General features: G+C 40.9%; 1 protein-coding gene across 1 annotated transcript in view; it reads left to right on the forward strand.

Annotated features, from left to right (window-relative positions):
* Positions 1 to 20,861, forward strand: part of Agpat5 (1-acylglycerol-3-phosphate O-acyltransferase 5) — a 43,174-nt gene that overhangs the window by 5,445 nt on the left and 16,868 nt on the right. Inside the window, exons 2-3 of the mRNA XM_031339222.1 lie at positions 12,585 to 12,654; positions 19,460 to 19,575. Coding sequence (XP_031195082.1) covers positions 12,585 to 12,654; positions 19,460 to 19,575 — 186 coding nt within the window. The remainder of the gene's footprint in view (positions 1 to 12,584; positions 12,655 to 19,459; positions 19,576 to 20,861) is intronic.

The following is a 20,861-nucleotide window of genomic DNA, read 5'->3' on the forward strand; positions in this document are numbered from 1 at the left end:
TGTGTGTGTGTGTGTGTGTGTGTGTGTGTGTGTGTGTGTGTGTGTGTGGTGCATGTCCATGAGTTCAGGTGAACGTGCCATGTGTGCACACAGGAGTCCAGAGCAGGATGTGGGTTGCCTTCCCCTTGCTCTATGCTTATTGCCTTGACATGGGGTCTCTCAACTCAACCAAAAGCTCACCATTCTCAGCGAGGCCAGGTAGCCAGCACACTTTGGGATTTGCCCATCTGTCTCTAAGTTCTGAAATCGCAGGCATGTGCAGACGTGTTCAACATTTGTTAGGCATGGGACATGGGCACTTGTGGTTCAAAACCAGGTCCTGATGCTTTGCAGAGCAAGTTCTTTTACCTATTGATTCATCACCACAGCCCTTTTAGAATTTTTTTTAAAGTTACTAAAAGTTAATGTGAATGGCTCAGTGGTGAAGGACACCCGTCACCAAGTCTGATGACCTGAGTTTGATCCCCAGAAGTAGAAGTAGAGAACTAGTCTCAAGGGTTGTCTTCTAACCTCCAGAAGCATAAGCTCAAATACCTACCCTCATACACAAACAGATATATAGGTAAGTAGGTAGGTAGGTTGGTAGGTAGGTAGGTAGGTGGTAGGTAGTAGGTATGTAGGTGGTAGGTATGTAGGTGGTAGGTAGGTAGGTAGTAGGTAGGTAGGTGGTAGGTAGGTAGGTAGGTGGTAGGTAGGTAGGTAGGTAGGTGGTAGGTAGATGATAAATTGATGTGGAGTTAGAGAGATGGCTTAGTGGGTAAGAGTGTTTATTACTAAGCACAAAGACTGGAGTTCAAATCCCTAGCAACCGCATTAAAAGCCAAGCATGGCTGTGTGTGCCTGTAGCCCCACCACTGTGATGGATGGTGACAGGAGGATCATTGTAGCTCACTCACTGCAATCCTAGTTCCATTTTTAGTAGAGACCCTTTCTTAGGAGAGTAAGGTAAAGAGTGATAGAGCAGGACAGAAGAGGTCCTCCTCTAACCTCCAGGGAGTGTGCATACACCACTCAACACCCCCCCCAGTGAAATCTTCTCATTGAGAGAAATCTAATAAAAGCTGGTTATTGGTATTTGTAGACCAGCCATCTAGTGACACGATGCACGTCTCCTCAGTACCTGATGAATACTTTTGCCACCATTGTACTGCTTAAATTTGTTATTAACAATTAGAATTTACTTTAAAATATATATTTCCCATTAATGACTTTGACTGCTAATCCCCTCTGGCTCAAATCCTAGTACTGATAAGATATGAGACTCTTGTATTATAATTTGTGTACAAATTAATTTGCCTAGGTCTCCAGAGTAGCTAAGATTATAGAGGCCTGCACTGCCCTCCTTGGCTGAGATCCTTTCTGTAAAATAAGTTTAAATGTTTCAGTGTACCTGCTTACGTTATAGAGTAGTGTGAAGGTCCTGGGAATAAGAGTGTTGAGGGCTAAGGTGCTAGTGTTGGCGTACAGTGCGCAGACTCTTCACTTCCGGGGCTCATACCTGGCACAGAAGCTCTTTTCAGGTTCTCAGAGACGAAGACTTTCTACGCGGTGGACACATAGACTGCTTTGTTCTTTCTTTGGCGTGTCTTATTGAGCATCTTAAACTCTTCCTGAGTCAAGTTTGCATCTGAATCTTGCTGAAGGCAGCTAAATTCCTGGGACGAAATATGTTTATTTACAGGGGACTCACAGGTTATCCAATTTGACCCTTGTTTTGGATCTGAATTTTTTTTTTTTTTTTTTTTGGTTTTTCGAGACAAAGAGTTTCTCTGTGTAGTCCTGGCTGTCCTGGAACTCACTCTGTAGACCAGGCTGGCCTCCAACTCAAAAATCGGCCTGCCTCTCTCTGCCTCCCAAGGGCTGGGATTAAAGGCCTGCGCCACCACTGCCCTGTGGGTCTGAATTCTTTCCACATTCTGCCCAGATATTAATTGGAATCCACTATCGATGATCTTTTAAAAATGTTAATCATTTGTGCCCTCAGTTTTGTTCCTCTTTGCTTATTCATCATCTTGTGATTCTTTCAGACCCTAAATTACTTGCTTTGTTTAGCTGGGAGCCATAGAACTGGGTGGACTTGGGTGTGCCTTTGCTTAAGCAGAATAAGCAAAACCTTTGATTCAGGAAAATTGTTTCCCAGGTGTAGTTCTAGTCTAACACAGCTTAAATCCGGCTAGGAAATTGGCTAACTTGAGAGATTTACAAGACAATTTTCGAAAAATATGATTAAGATTTTGTTTCTATATCTTTTGTAAACATAACACAAACTTGGCATTTAATGTTTCATCTTTGAAGCCTTTTGTAAAACAATGTTGTTGTTTACTCTTTGAGAGTATTCTGTATTTTGACCGTATTCTTTTTCCTCTCCCAGTTCTTCCAGATCCTCTCTCTGCCTTTGTAGTTTTATTGTTGTCGTTTTACTTTTTATTGATTCTTTGTGAATTTCACGTCATGCACTCCAATCCCACTCATTTTCCTGTCCTTCTGTATCCACCCTCTGCCAAAGAGACAAAAAATAATAACTAAAACAAAGAGAACAAACAACAACAAACACAGATCCCTGTGGAAGCCGTGGTGTGTCACGGTGTGTCCCACAGTACACCCTTAAGCTCAAACAGCTTTACTTGCAAATGTTCATTGTAATGAGTCATTGCTTTGGTTCTAGGCCTCTGGCTTCTGCTACACTATCAATACTGGGTCCTCACCGGATTCTTCTCTAGTATCCTGTTGTTGCCCTGTGTCACGGAGATTCTGCAGCTTCGGATCTGCCGGACAGGCCCCTTCACACACTCCAGCAGTTCATAGATGAAGTAGATGTTGGTGTGCGCCAACTCAGAGCCCTGGATCTAGGCCTGAATGGTAGCTGAGTTGGTCAGCCTGCCAGTTCTCTTGCATCCACATCACCAGGGCCAGCTCTACTGTGCTGCCCAGGCGAGGTGCGAGTGCCCTAGCCAACAAGAGGCAATGCCAGCTCTCCTGCTCTCAGCGTCCTCAGGGACAGCTTTCCCACACTGCCCAGTGCCATGCTCTCCTGAGTGCCACAGCTGGTGAGGAGTCTGGACAGCTCTGGGCAGTCCTTGGTCATCAACATGGCTCGAGGCAGCAGCCTAGACCAGGGATATCTGAATTGCCTTTGGGGATAACATGGACCATAGACATTGTCACAGACCCCTGATGCTAAAGAGTCATGGATCTGGACATGGCCCTTGGCAGCAGTATGGGCCAGGACCTCACCATGGCCCCAGGTGGCAGTGTCAGCTGCTCACATCAGGCTGTTCCTCGGCAGCCTAGCGTCTCCCTTCATTGTACACACACCATTCCACTTCTCTTTCCCATCTCTGCCATGCTTACTTGCTCATCTTAGTGAGGGTCGTCCACCCTACCCATATAGGCAGGGGTCCTCTGGGTGTCCTCTGCCTGACCAGCGCCATGCGTTATTGGGTGGGGCTTACGTAGTCTTTTAATACCTTATTATTAATTAGTTACTTTATTTATTTATTTATTTTTGGTTTTTTTGAGACAGGGTTTCTCAGTGTAGCCCACCTCCTTCTGCCTCCTAAGTGCTGGGACTAAAGGCATGTGTCACCACTGCCCCGCTTATTTTTATTTAAAATAACAGATGCAATCAAACACTGAGACACTGGAGAAAACCACATTTCCTTACTGCTTCCCCTATACATACCTTCCTTAGGTCTATAAGTAGTCTACTGTGAAATTTAGATTTCTTCCAAGAGCTTTTGTAAGTAGATCTAATTCTGAGGAGCTGGGAGAGCTTGGGAATTGACACTTCTTAATAGAATTTGAAATTAATTCTTTCTGAATTTTCACGTTACAGTTTCTTAGACAGTGACTGATAATAATAGCTAGAGAACGCAACACTAAGTAACGCTTTCCCAAAAGGGTTCTGGGAACTTGGGTCTTCATCTGTCTGTCCATAGACCAGCACTCAGGTGTGCACTCTGTTTCTGGTGCTGTGCTGGTGTCTAGTGGGTGGAACTGTGGAGCTACCATTCTAGTGGGGAGGCAAGCAGTGACAGGAATGTTCACATCGACTGTGCTATGTGGCCTTGCTTATCCTAGCAAGTGAAGGGTAGGTGGTTAGAAAAGTTTCTCTGAACAAGTGCTCTGAAAAAGGACGGGTGTGGAGGACATTAGGACAATCCAGGTAGAGATGCTGGTTGGCGTAGTGAAAGAGTATATGATGAGAATGAAAAGAATCCTTCCGATTCTATTGTAAAAACAGCCAATGGGGGGCAGGAGAGGTGAGGTGGCTCAGAGCATAAGAGCAGGTACTGCGCTTTCAGATGACCTAAGCTGCTTCCATGTCAGGCAACTCACAACCACCTGTGACTCCAATTCCAGAGGGACCCAAAGCCTCTGGCCTTCTCAAGCATTCATTTGCACATGGCAGTGAACCTGTACACACAGTTAAGTTAAAAATAAGATCTTAAAAAAACCCAAAACCCTAGCAAATACGGCTTTTTGATTGGTAACAAAGCCTTTTCTGAATGCTGCTGTATATCACTATTGTCATTCATCCTTACATGGTAGGTGGCACCATTCTTAGCTTTCTGAAGACAGAAGACAGGTCCAGGCAGCTCACTTGTGTAGTCTTCGCAGCAATCCAGTTCGGGGGCTGTGTTTGAAGACATGCTTACAGGTGACAGTTGAAGTGAGTTCACTGTTCTTGGGGGTATCCGTGCTATAAAAGCACAGAGAAACAATTACAGAAAATACCTGATATCTGACATTGTTGGACGGTTGTTTACCAGCTTTTCCAGATAGAGGCAAAGGAACTCTTCAGAGTCACTTCTTTCTTGGGTTTTCCTAATGTGCTTCACTGCTTATGACAAGTTGCTCTGAATCTTCACTCCGAGACAACTCACATAGTTATAATACGACAGAGTGAGGCAAAGTGGTTCTTAGTTGATGCTAGAGGGAATGTGACACCAGAATTGTTGGGAAGACTTCAGGCTCGCGTTTAAGGCCACCTCCGTTCTGCCCTGTCCACTGTGCCAGTCTCTGGCTTCAGTCCACCCGACTTTTTGCATCATAAAAACAATCTATAGTATATTTTAAACTAACCTCTGTATACCAAGTGCAGTCCAGACTTGTGCTGGTCCTTATCTGCTGTCACTGTACCCTTAACTTTTTGTGTCAGTAACATATTTTGTCATGAAATTACTATGTCATGATGTGTATTTTTTTATACATATTTATATTTGCCTTTATTTAGTACATATATGTGTAAGCTATATAATACATAAAAGCTGCTTATAGTCTCAATTTAAAAGATACTATCATCTGCTTTGAGTACTAAAATCTCAGCACAGGTTTTGAGTATCACCATTACAACTGACAGAGCCAATAACATAAAACACAAAACACATATGGTATATTGACTGTTCAATAAAACAGATAAAATTTATGATTCTTCAAATAATTATTTCAAAAATTATTTCATTTTAATAATTGACTAGATTTGATAGAGCTATGCCTAGGATATCCTTGGGAAACTTGCAGGATCTGCTTCTAAGATTGTAAGAAGCTCCATGTGCAACACGAAGTAATCCAGTACACGCCACTATGCCAAGTGCATGGGCTTGATATAAAAACAAATATTATTTTATTCTATATATACAAAGTGCATATGCAGTGCATGATGTATATTTTGTCCCCTCTCCAAGATTGTAGTCAGTAAAAGGAGAATGACCTTCCTTTTGAACAAAAAGGGCGACGCCTCACAGGGAATCCTGTTCTAGAGGTTCTGTGACCCTGTGTTAAATTTTACTTTTAAGGAATAGGGGCTTTTGAATAGTTTGCTAAGATGGTTGTGTTTATCTAACGAGGTTCACATTTACTGAGACTATTGAACCCCCAGGACTGTGATAAAATGGGTAAAGCAAGACAGTGTAAAAGAATTCTCAGTCCGCCAAGAAACAGAGAACCCTTTGTCTAGGGTTTAAAAGCTTGTGGTTTTGGAATCTTTAAACCTGCAGTACACCAAGGTTTACTTTGTCTCCCCTGTGGCATCAGAGTCGAGGTCAGATGGAGGTGTTATGGGGGTGTCTGAGTGTCCCTGTGCACGTGCAAGAGGAGTTCACAGGCTGGCAGCTTTGCTGCCGTGTCTGTGGGAATTCAAGGATAGGAAATAAATGAGTTCACAAATAGAAGAGTTATATTAAGTTCCAGGCTAGGGACCAGTGTTGTTATACACTGATAAAATGGTTGTCATTCAGGATAGAAAGAAGTTGGTTTATAATAAAAAAACAGTAACTGTGTAATGAGTTAAAGACCAAAATAAATACATAAACAAATAACTTTGGAAATAAGGAATAATACAGCTGAATCCCACAGTTTTGCTTTTGTTATTTTTAAGTGAACTTGGAGCTATTCTTTGTATTAGTAGGTGACTCTGAGTTGTATGGGTTATGGTGAATACACTTCTCTGTGCACCTATAGAATGTTTTGTTTCCTTCCTGAGGAACATTTTTTTATGTTAGTATTTTTTTATTCTTAAGGATTTCTTGCATATTATCCTTTTTTTTAAAGTTTTTTTTCAAGACAGGGTTTCTCTGTGTAGCCCTGGCTGTCCTGGAACTAACTCTGTAGACCAGGCTGGCCTCAAACTCAAAAATCCACCTGCCTCTGTCTCCTAAGTGCTGGGATTAAAGGCATGCCTGGGCGCATATTATCCTTATAGTTAATATTCAGAGTGAAAAAAGTTTCTTTAAGACAAAACATTTTATTTAATTAGGGTAAGCTCTTCAGACTCATTATGACTTGAAATTTGGACCCCTCCCCCCTTAGGGGAGGTGCCAGGATTTATGTGGTGCTTAGGATCAAATCCAGGGCTTCATACATGCTAGGTCAGCACTCTACCAAGGGAAATGTATCCACAGGCCTCAGCTGTGAACTTTTGTGGATAATACTTAATAAGAGGTCTTGAAGTGAGAAGTGTGGGTATAATTCCTTTTCGTTTGTCACACTGTAGTGATTCAACTTCTTAACCTCAATTGAGAATGGAATACATTTGTCATGCTGTTTGAAGACTTTAATGGTTTTTCTTTACTGTCAACTTGACCGGACTTAGAATTACCTAGGAGATGTGCTTCTGGATATGGCTGTGAGGATATTTCCAGAAAAGGTTAACTGAATGTGTCCTCCTCTGATAAGGGTGGGGCCCTGAACCCAATACAAAAGAAAAGGAAGACGCATGGTGAGTGGCTACACTTATCTTTTTCTGTCCAGGACTCAGTGTGGCCAACTATTTCATGCTTTTGCTGCCATGCCTCTCTACATTGAAAGACCTTATTCTTTCTTAGACAGTGAGGCAATATAAATCCCACTCCCACAGAGGGTTTCTCTGTGTAGCCCTGGCTGTCCTGGAACTCACTCTGTCGACCAGGCTGGCCTCAAATTTAGAAATCTGCCTGCCACTGCCTCCCAAGTGCTGGGATTAAAGGTGTGTGCCACCACCACCCAGCTTGATAACAGTTTTAAATGAAAAGCATGTTAGATAAAAAATAATTTAACTGTTGACCACACACACACACACACACACACACACAACACACACATGTATACACACTCCCTGTATGTCACCACTCCTGGCATTGATTTTTATCAGATAGCTGTTCCAGGTGTACCAGGTGTATATGAAGTAGTTTATGTAGCCTCATTTATGCCACTGCAATCCTATGGGGAGCAATTAGTATATTATACTTTACAGTTAATGAGATAGGTGTAGAGAAAGCAGATACATCACATCCATTTCTTGTGTAAGATGGAGGGCTGGGATTCAAATACAAGTCTTTCTCCGTGTCATCTTATACTTTGCAGCCTGTGGTCTTAGTGATGACCATGTCATGAAGGGTAACCTCTTCTTCAGACTGTGTCTGCAAGGCCTGTGAATTAAATGACCAAAGGCAGATTAACTGCAGAGAAACTGTCCATTTTATTGATGCTAATATTTTTACATGGTAGGAGGAAACTTGGAAGAAATGAGAAACCCTAGTCAGGTGGGGTGTGGAATTATACGGTACTAGTGTAAAGGAAGCTACTATATGGGATAGTAAGTGTGGGAAAATAAATGCTACACACCTCAGGGTGGTCACACAGACTCACACTGGCAGCTCAGGTCTTGCTGCTGAAGAAGGGGGGATGCTTTGAAAATGGGAAGTTCATGACCTCTTTAGAGGAAGTTCTAGGCTGAAGACCAAGGACAGAGAACTTTCCATGTACCTGCTGTAGCTGTTTTCATTCAAAATCATTCTTATGCCAAAAGGGCATATTTTGGGTTGAGTTACTCTTTCAACAATATCATTTATATTTGAGAAGAATGAGATGTTTTTCCTCACTATGTATTATATTTCAACTTTTTCATGTTAAACATAGTGGACTTTTCTGAGACAAATGAAGAACATACCTTTAAACTTTGTAGTTCTTCTGTGCCACTGTGACCAAAGCACATGACAGGGAGAGATGGGTTACTTTGCCTCCCAGTCTTGGTGATTTTAGTCCCTCACAGCGGGAAAGTCTGGCAGAGCAGCTCAGTTGGTGGCAGCAGGAATGTGCTCACATGATAATGGACCAGGAGGCCTCACATTCACACAATCGTTTTGACACAGCTTCCCAAGTGCTGGGATTACAAGTGTAAGCTACTGTGCCTGCCTTCTTAGCTTTTTAAAATTTGAAAACACTCCAACCTTGTAACTACTTATATGCTTGTTAATAAAATAACAGTAACTGAGACTGGGGAGATGACTCAGGCTGCTTTTCCATAGGGACCCAGGTTTGATTCCCAGGAGCTACATGATGGCTTATAACCATCTGTAGCTGTAGTTCCCGGGGATCTGATGCCCTTTTCTGACTTGTGCAGGCCCCTGGCAAGCATGTGCTATACAGACACACATGCAGGCAAAACAGATGTCTTCCTGCATGGCTCTTCACCTTTTATATTGGGGCAAGGTCTCTCACTTGAACCCAGAGCTCACCAATTGGCTAGTGTAACTAGCTGGCTTGCTCCAGGGATCCCTGTCTATACTTCAGTAAAGTTTAAAGATTACAGGCAGGCCGCCCATCATACTTGACTTGCATGTATGTGAGTGCTGGTGATCTAAATTCTAGTTTTTATGCTGTGGCAAATGCATTACTCACTGAACCCCACCCCTGTCTGTCGTCTGCCTGCCTGCCTATCTATCTATCTATCTATCTAGCTAGCTAGCTACCTACCTATCATTTATTTGGTTTTTCAAGACAGAATTTCTCTGTGTAGCCCTGGCTATCCTGAGTACTGGGATTAAAGATGTGCTCCACCCTTCCTTCCCACCTTTCCCACCCCCAAGCCTCAGCTAAAATTTCTATCCTTGAAATGAAAACTTTTGAGGCTATAGAGATGGCTTGGTGGTTAAGAACACACACTTCTTTTCCAGAGTTCAGCTTCTAGAACCCTAATCTAGCAGCTCAAAGCCACTTGTAACTACAACTCTGGGGGATCTGATGACCTCTTCTGGACTCTCAACAGGACATGCACTTGTATGTGCATGTGCACACACACAAACATATAATTAAAAGTAAATCTTTAAAAATTTAAAAATATTTTCTTCCCCTTCATATTAACAAATGTAAAACCAAATACATAACCTTTATAATTCAAAGGACAAAAGAAATTTTAATTATTTTAGATAGAAGTGCTTATTCATTCTTGGAACTTTAGAAATGTAGAATGTTTAAAATTATGTATATTATTTAGGTAAACACTATTTGCATTCTTTTCTTGATTTATTAATGGTTATTCAAAGTATTTATAATGATCTGCATCTGTTTAAGACTCACCATTTGCCCTTCATTTTGCTTTCAGACCATTGGCAGTTTTATACAGTAGGACTGCTGTAGTCTGATAATGTTCTGCATCTGTTTAAGACTCACCGTTTGTCCTTCATTTTGTTTTCAGACCATTGGTAGTTTTACACAGTAGGACTGCTGTAGTCTGACTGTTTATTTTTGGAGATTCCAAGCAGTTATAGTTTAAATGAAATACAAGTGCTATATCCTCTGAGATAATGCTTTTTGGCCTCTTCACATTTCAACTGGAAACAACAACTCTTTTAGTAAGCTATTGGGCAAACGGTTTGTTTTTTTTTTTAATATACTTGTACATACATATATACATGGGAGTCTCTTATACATTATAAATAAGTATATAGATAAAAGTACATAGAGGGATATGAATTTAATTCTGGGTGTTTTTGTTTGCCTGAGAGGAGGGCTTTCTTACATCCCAGGATGGCTTCCAAATCAATCCCTGTAAGGCTGAGGCTGACCTTGATGTCTCCTACAGCTCTGCCTCCACCTCCCTGGTGCTGAGATTCCTCTGTGTAGTGAGCAGGGCCCTCTGCACACTGGAAAAGCACTCTTAGCAGCAGTGCTACCTTCTCAGCTACATGAATTAAGTTCCGAATGCTGCTTTTGTTTCTTTTCGTGTAACATTTGAGTGGCATTTCTCCATTCTCTTCCCTAGTTGAAGTCACTATTTATCTGGACACCGTTGCAGATATGTTTGTAAACAGATGGGGACTTTGTTATTTAGAAGTGAGTCTCAGACAGTACAGAGCTGACTATTAAACAAGGTCTGCGTATTTGTTGAACTACTCTCTCCATTGAACATTGTATCATCGTATGCCTTATTTCCTTTCTTTAAGATGAGAAAAATTCATTGGTAGAAACAGATCTACCTAAGAAGAGATAGCTTTCTCTGCAGAGCTTTAGAATCATGCCTGTGTCCAAAAACAATAGTAGACAACTATGGCATTTTAAAGGTAGAGATGTGGAATCTTAAGCAGACCTTACCAATAATTCATCTTTAGATTTTGTTTTGTTTTGAACAAGAAATGTGAGCCATCAACTGATCTTGAATATTTTTCTTTCAAGAAACTTGTCATTTTTTAATGCCTTAGCTCACCTAAGTATAAAATCAGTGTTGGTCCAGATAGTTTTCTATGTACCTCTAGTATTCTTGCATGTACTGAATAAATATTGCCACTCATGTGCATGTGTAAAGTGTGGGTATATGTGCCTCTGTGTGTGTATGTGTGTGTGTTGCTAGATGGTAACCCAGGACTTTAGGCAACTAGGCAGGTGTTCTAGCAGTGAGGTGGGGGGTAGGGGTAGGGGTGTGAAGGGGAGAAACTGTCTCTTGCAGTGTAGCCCAGGCTAGCCTCAAATTCCTAATCCTCCTGCTTTAGCCACTTGAGTGTCAAGGATTTCAGGCATGCACCATTATGTCTGACTGAAAGGTATCTTAGAATGGTTTGAGTGTTAGCTTCAGCTTGGAGGCTAACCATCTCTAAAGAACCTTACGTAGCTTACACAGACATACATACATACATACATACATACATACATACATACATACATTTGCCTGAAGCACTGCCGTGTATCTGTTGTTCTTGTAAAGTGTACCCAGTGGTCCTTAAGTAGCTCTACTTTATTGCTAAGAGTGGTTAATCATGAGCTGGCATCCCAGTCTTAACTCTGCACAGATCAACATTGGTTACTTACTTGTTTGGTTTATGTCGTTTGTAAACTTCATTGGAAGTAATTAGACACATGCAAACACACTCACTGTGCAATTGTCTTAGAGCAGTAGCAGAAACCTTAGTGTAAATCCTTGACACCTAACTTTATATCATGTAGTCGCACTGTTTTTACAGAGAGCTTTTTAATGCCCTTTTGTTTTTTGTTACGTTACAGTATTTGTGAGTAGTTTCACAATCAAGGAAGCAATCCTTTCCAGCATAGTAGACTTCAAAGCCTTAACTAACTTTTGCATAATCCTTAATGATAAAGTATAAGAACAACAACGAAATAAAAGTGCCCCAAAGGAAGATGAGCAACAGCAGTCATTTGAAGTCCCTTTCTTATCACTGAATACTTAACACTTACAAAACAGAGCTAGTACAGTGAGAGCCTGGCCTCATCCCTTGGTTTAAAAATAAGGTGTAGCCAGGAGGATACAGTGGCACATATTATAGTGACCCCGACTTGATGTTCCAGCTCACAGGGACCCTTCTGGCCTCCCTGTTATAGTCCCCTGGCTCCTTAGCCTGCGTTTTGTTCCACACACAAGTGGACTAACACGAGGCTAGGCTTTCATTTGGTCGTATGCTCAGAAACCCTTTCATCTTATTTGCTAAAATATACCCAATGGATACAGCAGCTCTCCATCTTACAAATACTTAAAATATAGAGTATGGTCATAATATTTGTGTTATGTCCCAGTACTGTTATTATGTATATGTCTGTCTCTTCTACTGGACTATAGAGCTTTATATATTATTAGCAACTTCTTGTGGATTTTTCTTACAGAGATATCAATCATTCTGTCTTACTTTATGATCATTAACCTGTCCTACATTTAAGTACTTTATAAGCATGAGCTATTTATGGTGTGTGGGGCTCCCAAGAGAACTTTGATGTTTGTTAGTCATGAGTACACCTAGTTATATTGTGTGCTTGTCATTTTTCTTTCGCACTCTTTTTTAAATTGTCAATGTAATGATTCTTTTTGTCTTCTCTTTTAGATATTGCTATATGGAGATTTGCCAAAAAATAAAGAAAATGTAATATATTTAGCAAATCATCAAAGCACAGGTTTGTATTTCATTTGCATGAAACGGGTTTTTCTAGAAATGGTAAATGAGCATTAATAGATACATACAAGCACGCACGCGCGCACACACACACACACACACACACACACACACACACAAGTTTTAAAGATGGGATCTCATGTGATCCAGAATGGCTTCATACTCTCTAAGTAGCTGAGAATGATTTGAGCTTGTGACATACCTTGCTGCCTTCATTTCCAAGGTACAGGAATTACAGGTGTTTTGTATGCCTGGCTTATGTGGTGCTGGGTATAAACCCAAGGCTTCATACAAGCTAGGTAAGCACTGTCCCATCTGAGCTACATTCCTAGCCCTTCAAATTAATATTGCAAGGTCATTTATTTAATTAGTTTTATTACATATATCTGTATCTGTCTGTGGGTTTGAGCTTATGAGTTCACTTGCCTATGGAGACCAGAAGAAGAGCATCAGACCTGTGGAGCTTGAGTGACAGGTAGCTTTTAGGTGTCCTGTATGGGCTTGGGGGACTAAAGTGGGGTGCTCTGAAAGAGAAATATGTACTCCTAACACTGAGCGTTGTCTCTAGCCTTTAAAATATTAATCTTGTATGTTTAAGCAAAGTGAGGTGGCTTTTTTGTTTTTGTTTTTAACATGAATTGGCTGTGGATTTTGAACCTGGCTTGCAATTTTATTTTACTTTTTTGGGGGGGGAGGAAGGTAAGGTTAGTAATGTGAAAGGTACATTTTTTTTTCAAGGCTTCTCTTCTTCTTCCCTATTTTCCGGAATAACTCTTTAGTTTATTTAGTTTTCTATCTGTAAGTTATATTTCTAGAAGTGGTATTGGTGGAACCAAGTGTATACATTTTAATTCTTAATTCTTCACCTAGCCTTTTATTTACTCTGAGACATATTCTTGCTATGTTGCCCAGGCTGGCCTCAAACTCACAATTCTGCCTCTGTCTCAGAAGTAATGGGTCACAGTTGTATGCTGCCACCATTTGCACTCTATATGTTTGGTTATTAAGCTGCTTATTGGTATGCTGGTGTCTGACTGCTCATTTCCTGGACACAGTATTGTTATAATTAGCTGTAGTTCCGGTTGCCTCTTTAATCCTAGTGGTTTAATTCTAGCTTGCTATTTTTCCATTAGAGAAGGCACAAGACTAGTTTCCAGTATGGAACTGTATTTACTTTCAATTGGGCCAAGTATTTAAAACCGCCTCTTTTTGAATGATTATCAATGAATTGTGAAAACCATGCCTCTAGTCCTGCAGTCCTTTTATGAAGGTCCTCCCCATGAGGCGCCTCACAGGTGTGGGGGTGGGAGGGTGGGGGTGGAGACTCCAGCCAAGAGGCCAAATGATTGCCTAAAATATGCTTTAATTTTCCAAATAATTCACCTCCTCCAAAATCCCACTTCGTGTATTTTCTAAACCACGGCTACTTTGGATGCATACCTTCTATGGCTCATTCTTATTGCTTTGAACTGTTCAGTACCTAGCATCCCAAAACTAAAAGAACCCGGCCATGATGATATTCTGAATGGAAAGTGGCTCGTGCTGATGGCTTTTATTTTCCTCCCACAACCATCTTGTTGGGATTGTAGTTCTTGTACCACCTAGACCATACCTAAAACAGAGGTAAAGGAGTTGAAACCAGTTTTCCTCTGTTTGACACACTGGTGAATTGAATCAGATTGATGGAACAATGGCCAAAGCTCCAAAGCTTGATAGGAATTTTGATATCGGATGTATTATCCTAGGTCATGTTTATGAGACTGACTCAGATTCTGTATTTGACTTTAAGAAGAACCACAGAATGGCCCAGAAAGACTGTCTGCTTCTAACGAGCCTCTCCAGACACGCTAGCTGACCTTTCTCACCACAAGCTGACCTCCTGCGGGTGAGGGGAATTTTTACCTGGCTCAAGTATCTAGATGGCCCCAGGACAGGGCATGGGCCATGGAAACATCCATTCTTCTACATTGCAGTTCTGTTGATCAGAGGTGGATCCCATTGCAGGAAACTAGAGTTTCCCATCAGTGTCTTCTGAGTTTTATGGAAATAATCTTTCCTTATTGGAACTGCAATCCTTCAAGGACACGTGGGCCCATATACTCTAGCACTCGTGTGGGTCATGCAGTAACAGGGATGCTGAAGGCATAGCTGTACTTATTATTTTACTGCCCGTCAGGGCTGCCTTTGTATTCCTTTAGAGCAGGCCTGGGGGAAGTACTGTGAGTGAGCAGCAGGTAAGAAGGAAGCACAGCAAGCAAGAGATCCAAGCCAGGCCACACTGACTAAGCCGGTTCCTTTCTTATTTTAGAGGGGCCTTCCCTGCCTCCAAGTGACCTGCTCTAGGTTTGATAACAGCCAGCCTTTGGGGTTTGAAAACATTCTTTTTTTTTTTTTTTTGGCAACTTGAAGAAAGTACTCAGAGCCCCTTGCATGTTAAGCAAGAACTCTTTTGCTGAGGCACACAAATGTGCAACACACACACACACACACACAAACAGAAGCAAGCAACACAACCTAAGAATGTTGCATTTTGAATGCCTTTAAGAAACCCACAACTTGGGAACATACCAGAGGAATGACTGAACTGCATCAGAATTAAATGTTAGTCCGTGTGATGGAAGAAGGCATGGAGTCTTCTCTGGTAAAACTGCAAATGGAAGAATTTGCAATATATCTAGGCTTCCAGAGACTACAAACCAGCAACCCAGGGTGGCTTTGGTGCCTGGGGCTGACGTATTTAGGTAAAGAGAGTGTAAGAATGTAACTCACAGAAAGTGTTTTGGGGCTGCTGTTGGTCCAGCCTGTTCACCCTCACCTAGTCCTTGCTGGCCTGATGCTCATGTAGAGTTGATATTTATGTGGATGTGTAGCTGATGTTCATGTTAGAGTTGACATTAGTCTCTGTTCTGCTGTCTCTACATCCTTACTTATATAAACTTTGGACACCAGGATTGGGATTCTTCCCCTCCCTCTCACTTGTCTGCTTTTGACACTGTTTGCCTTTAACATTCATTCCTGTTCATTTGGTTTAGATGACAGTTTCCTATCTGATAGAATGTGTGGTTGAATAGATGGTCATAAAGCTGAGGGCTCTGCATTCTGGGAGACCCTGCTCGTGTGTGCTGCTGCTTCTGTATGTTCTGTGCCAGTGGGCAGAGCACCCAGGCTCTGTGTTTTAATCAGGGTTACCTCTGAAGCAGTGTGCGTAAATAGAGTGCAGTGTTGGATCTACATTGTAGTCTTTGACTGTCTGTACTCGGGGCAAGGTGTTTCCATTTAACACCAGCTGGCCTTAGACCAGGCTGGCCTTGAACCGACAGAATTGGCTGCCTCAGCTTCCCCAGCTCTGAGACTGAAGGCTAAGCTTGCCACCATGCCTACCTTGTAAGTTACTTCTTAAGTGTTTTTACTAAAATTTTCAAATTTAGAGTCATGGTTCAGGGTGGTTTATTTTGTGTGCATGATATATTTTAAAATATTTATATATTCTAATAGTTTTTAGAAGGTGTACCAGAGCCCAAAATGTAGCTGCTTATTTAAATATAAAAACAGATTTATTATATCCTGAGCTTAAAAAAATAAAAGTCTCAGGAAAAGATACCAAACTTGGCTTTTACTTGTTTATCTCCTGTATGCCCAGGATAGTCACTGGCAGTGACCGCTATAGAATGGTGGTTCTCAACCTATGGGTCACAACCCCTTTGGGGGTCACATATCACATATCCTGCATAGCAGATGTTTACATTATGAATCATCACAGCAACAAAATTATAATTATGAAACAGCAACAAAATAGTCTTATGGTTGAGGGTCACTACAACATGAGGAATTGCATTAAAGGTTACAGAATTAGGAAGGTTGAGAACTGTTGCCATAGAGTCTTCACAGAGTCAATTCTCATTGTTTCTATAGACAACTTTATATTAGATAGTCTTCACACAGATTTGGTTATATTTCCAAAATGTAGTTAGAAATAACTGTGTTTTGTAATCCCCAATTTAAAACAGTAAATTAAGATTTTTATTATAGAAAGTTGATTATTCACATTTAGAGGGCTAAAATTTTAAGATATTTCATTTGTATATGCATTATGAAAGATTTTTAAATGGTCAAGAATGATACTATAGTTGTGTAAAAGTGTACCATTTTGATAAACTTTAAACTCCAGGCTTTATAGTATTTTCTACAGTTAGTTTGTTGCCCCTTCCCCAACCCATCCCCAGCGTTCTTTCATGCTAGGCTAGAACCCAGTGCATGCACATGATTGGGATGTACTCCATCACTGAGCTACACCCCCAGTTCTTTTATTTTTTTTTTTTTATTTTGAGGCATTGTCTCACAAAGTTACCTTGGTGGGGCTTGAACTCATGATCCTTCTGTTTCAGTCTCCCAAGTAGCTGGGATTACAGGCCTGTACTGTCAGCCTGGCTTTGATAGTTTGTTCTTGTTGTTGTTGTTGTTTTAAATTAGATATTGTCTCCTCTAATTAACTCCATTTGTTGTCATTTTCATGGCCCTGAATACACTTCTACAATATCGCTGTTCATACCCTTCTCTGAATTCTTCTCTAAATCCTAGTAGATTTTTTGTGACTTCTCATTTTCTATACACATGGAAGGTACCTGCAGCCATTTATTCTCAAGTCTTCAATTTTTCTACTTCCCAGGACACTTTCTTATTTCTCTTTATTTATTTCACCATAAAAGTTTTACATGGCTCCAGGGATATAAAAACAATATAATCAAATACTGACTGATAATAAATAGTGGGGAGATTTGTTTTTAAATACATAGAATTTAAGTGTTTATGATGGATGAAAGGCAGTCTGCTTACTGTGAGATGGGTGAATTTGTACACAAGGACTTGACTTTGGTTGAATACTTGAGACTATAGGATAGAGAGCATTTCATTGTCTTTCAGAATTCATCAGGATTTTGATTTTGTAGATGTCAGTGCTAAGAATGTTGTTTCCATAAACACATAGTACAACATGGCAGAATTATGTTTAGTGCCATTTCAGAAATTGTTTGAAATTCCATTCTAATTCTAGGTCAAAATTCATTTAATGGAACTCAAGCCAGCAATTAAATAGCAGTTTTTAAAACTCAAACATTCTAATGTAATATAATCAAAAGGTACACTAGTTTGCTACTTACATGATAAGGAATGGCACTGATGAAATATTAACTATTTTCTGTAATTAAACCCTTATATTTCTATAGCAGCAGAAAGCTCTGTTATATACTAAATGTACTGCACTTAATGACACTCTGGTGGCCTTGAGTCTGAGTCACATTTCTGGTACTGTTGGTTGGTATTACATAGTGATAGCATGTGCAGTGAGAAGCACGTGTTGCATATTCAAAACAGAAGATGCAGTAGCAAGTGCACAAGGCAGCAATGGGGAGAAACGGTATTCATTCATAGGTATGTGATTTTGAATTAATTTTTGCTCATTGATTATTAAAAAACTTATTCACAATTTTTTTTTGACCACTGAAATCAGTTATGTGACCTCTTATGGGTTTGCAAGCCACAGTTTCAAAAGCTATAAAAGCAGAACTACATGTCTACCTAGCACAAATGTAAGTCACATGAGACCCTTGCTTGAGTATTGTAAGAGTCAAACACTGTATTCAGGAAGTCATTAGGAAAAATGTAATGTGGTGCCTTTCTTTTTAAAGATTTATTTACTTATTTATTTAATGTATATGTCCTATCACATATATGACTACATGCTAGAAGAGGACATCAGATCTCAGTACAGATGGTTGTGAGCCACCACGTGGTTGCTGGGAACTGAACTCAGGACCTCTGGAAGAGCAGACGGTACTCTTAACCACTGAGCCATCTCCCTAACTCCTAATGCAGCGCCTTTTGTCAGACATTGTGTATATGGAATATTTAGCTATACTTGTTTCATTTGCCATTTTTTTCTTTGTAATTTTCCATTCTTCATATATTTCTTTTTAAGAAATATTTCTATTTTTTAGCCTTAATTAAGTGTTAATCAATGGTTCCTTAGTATTTGGGTTGTTGGGTTACTTAGTATTTTGTAACTTTTAAACATGTTTTTTCTTTTCCTCTGTATGTTTGAGTCCCTGCATATATGCCTGTGCACTGTGCATAAGCCTGGTGTACTTGGAGCTCAGGGAGGCCCTCATATCCAGTGGAACTGGAGTTAGAGACAGAGCAGTCTTGTGGGTACCAGACCTGGGCCCTCTGCGAGAGCAGCAAGTGTCCTTAACCACTGAACCAAATCTCGCCAGCCCTATATATTTTATAACTTTGTGTTTTATCCTTGAAATAAATGGCCTTTTAAGAAATGAGAAAAACCTTTAATCCCAGCACTCAGGAGGCAGAGGTAAGTAGATCACTAAGTTCGAGGCCACCCTGTCCTCAGAGTGCGTTCCAGGAGAGCCGGGGCTACACAGAGAAAAAAAACAAATGGAAAAAGACATGTCTCCTTGATTTAAGTCTTTGGTTGGTTGGTTGGTTGGTTTTGTTTGTGTGTTTGTTTTTAATGTGTCTGGAGTTGACTTTGTTTTAAGCATTTTAATCATACTTTCTTTTTAAGAAACTAAAAAGCCTTTTTAAAGGTCAGGTCTTGTTATATGTCCCTAGTGGGCCTGGGACTTGCTCTGTATACCAGGTTGGTTCTGAGCCTGTGCGCCTTTTGCCTCTGCCTCCATAGTCACTCTCACTCAGGACTTGAGACAGTGCTGTGAAGAAGGGCTCTGGTTCCTGTGAGGGGAAGGGTGGAGCTGATTTGGCTAGTGATATACTGACTTGGTGTTACCTTACAGTTGACTGGATTGTCGCGGACATGCTGGCCGCCCGACAGGATGCCCTGGGTCACGTGCGCTATGTACTGAAAGACGGCTTAAAATGGCTTCCCTTGTATGGGTTCTACTTCGCTCAGGTAACCGTTGTCTTTGCTCTTTTATTTCAAACTTAACACCATTTAATGAAAATATATCTGATTTTTTTGTTTTATGGTACCAGTGATTGGACATGAGGGGGGTCATATGTATGCTAATGAGTGACATCCTTAGTCTAGACATTTTTTTAAAACAACTTTTAATGGCTTGTTTTAAATTTAAGTCTTTTTATTTAGAATTCTGTATGTGTACACATGCATATGTGTGCTTGTGTGCACATGTGGATGCATATGAGGTCAAAGGACAATTTTCAGTACTACTGTGGATGTCGCTTTTCAGGCACCTTCCACTGAGACAGTCTCCTAGGCCTTTGCTGAATTGGCCAGGCTGGCTGGCCAGTGAGCCCCAGGCATCTACCTGTCTCTGCCTCCTTGCCTTTCCTTAGATTAAAGGTATGTGCTGCTGTGCCCAGCTATTTACATGGATTCTAGGGATCCAAACTTGGCTCCTCATACTTGGGAGACAAGCACTTTCCCAACTAAGCCACCTCCCCAACTCTTATTTGCCGTTCTTGATAGTCTGTGTCTAAATGTCTGGTTGTTCATAAAATTTAGTGCAGTAGCAGAAATACAAATACCTAGGGGTGCAATAGAAAGCTACAAGTGCAGAACTGACAATCAGTAATGTTTGGAAATTGATCCAAAAGTGACAGATAGGAGGTGAGCGACAGATAGGAGGTGAGCGACAGATAGGAGGTGAAAGCAGACTCCGAGCTCAGAGGGTTCAGTGTGCACTTTCTCACAGTTCTGAGCTCAGGGGCTCGGTGTGCACTTTCTCACAGTTCTGAGCTCAGAGGGTTCGGTGTGCACTTTCTCACAGTTCTGAAGGCTGAAAGTCTCCCCAAGGTCAAGATACAGGTGGTGTTGCTTCCTCCCAGCACCCACTTTTTTGGCTTACAGACTACAGCCTTCTTCCTGTGTTCTGAGCTGGCCTTTCCCACGTGTAGACATCCTTGGTGCGTGTTCCGCTATCAGGACCTCGGCTAGTACCCTTACTTCACTTAACTGTAATGATTTTCTTAAAGACCTTGTCTCCATACACAATCACTGTGGAAGCTGAGGCTTCAGTGTGAGACTTTGGGTGGGAGGGGTGGGGGGGGAGAGATTTAGTTTATAATAATGTCACACTAATCTCTGTAGCTGAGTCCATATTTTAATTCTTTAAAGGTTGTGAGTGTAGACATTATTTTAATTATTTTTGTATGCCCTTCCCTCCTGGCCAGTGGCCCATTTATATATTATTTTTAATTTATTTTATGCAACTGAAT

The sequence above is a fragment of the Mastomys coucha genome, unplaced genomic scaffold, assembly GCF_008632895.1.
Source record: "Mastomys coucha isolate ucsf_1 unplaced genomic scaffold, UCSF_Mcou_1 pScaffold22, whole genome shotgun sequence".
Classification (NCBI taxonomy): Eukaryota; Metazoa; Chordata; class Mammalia; order Rodentia; family Muridae; genus Mastomys; species Mastomys coucha.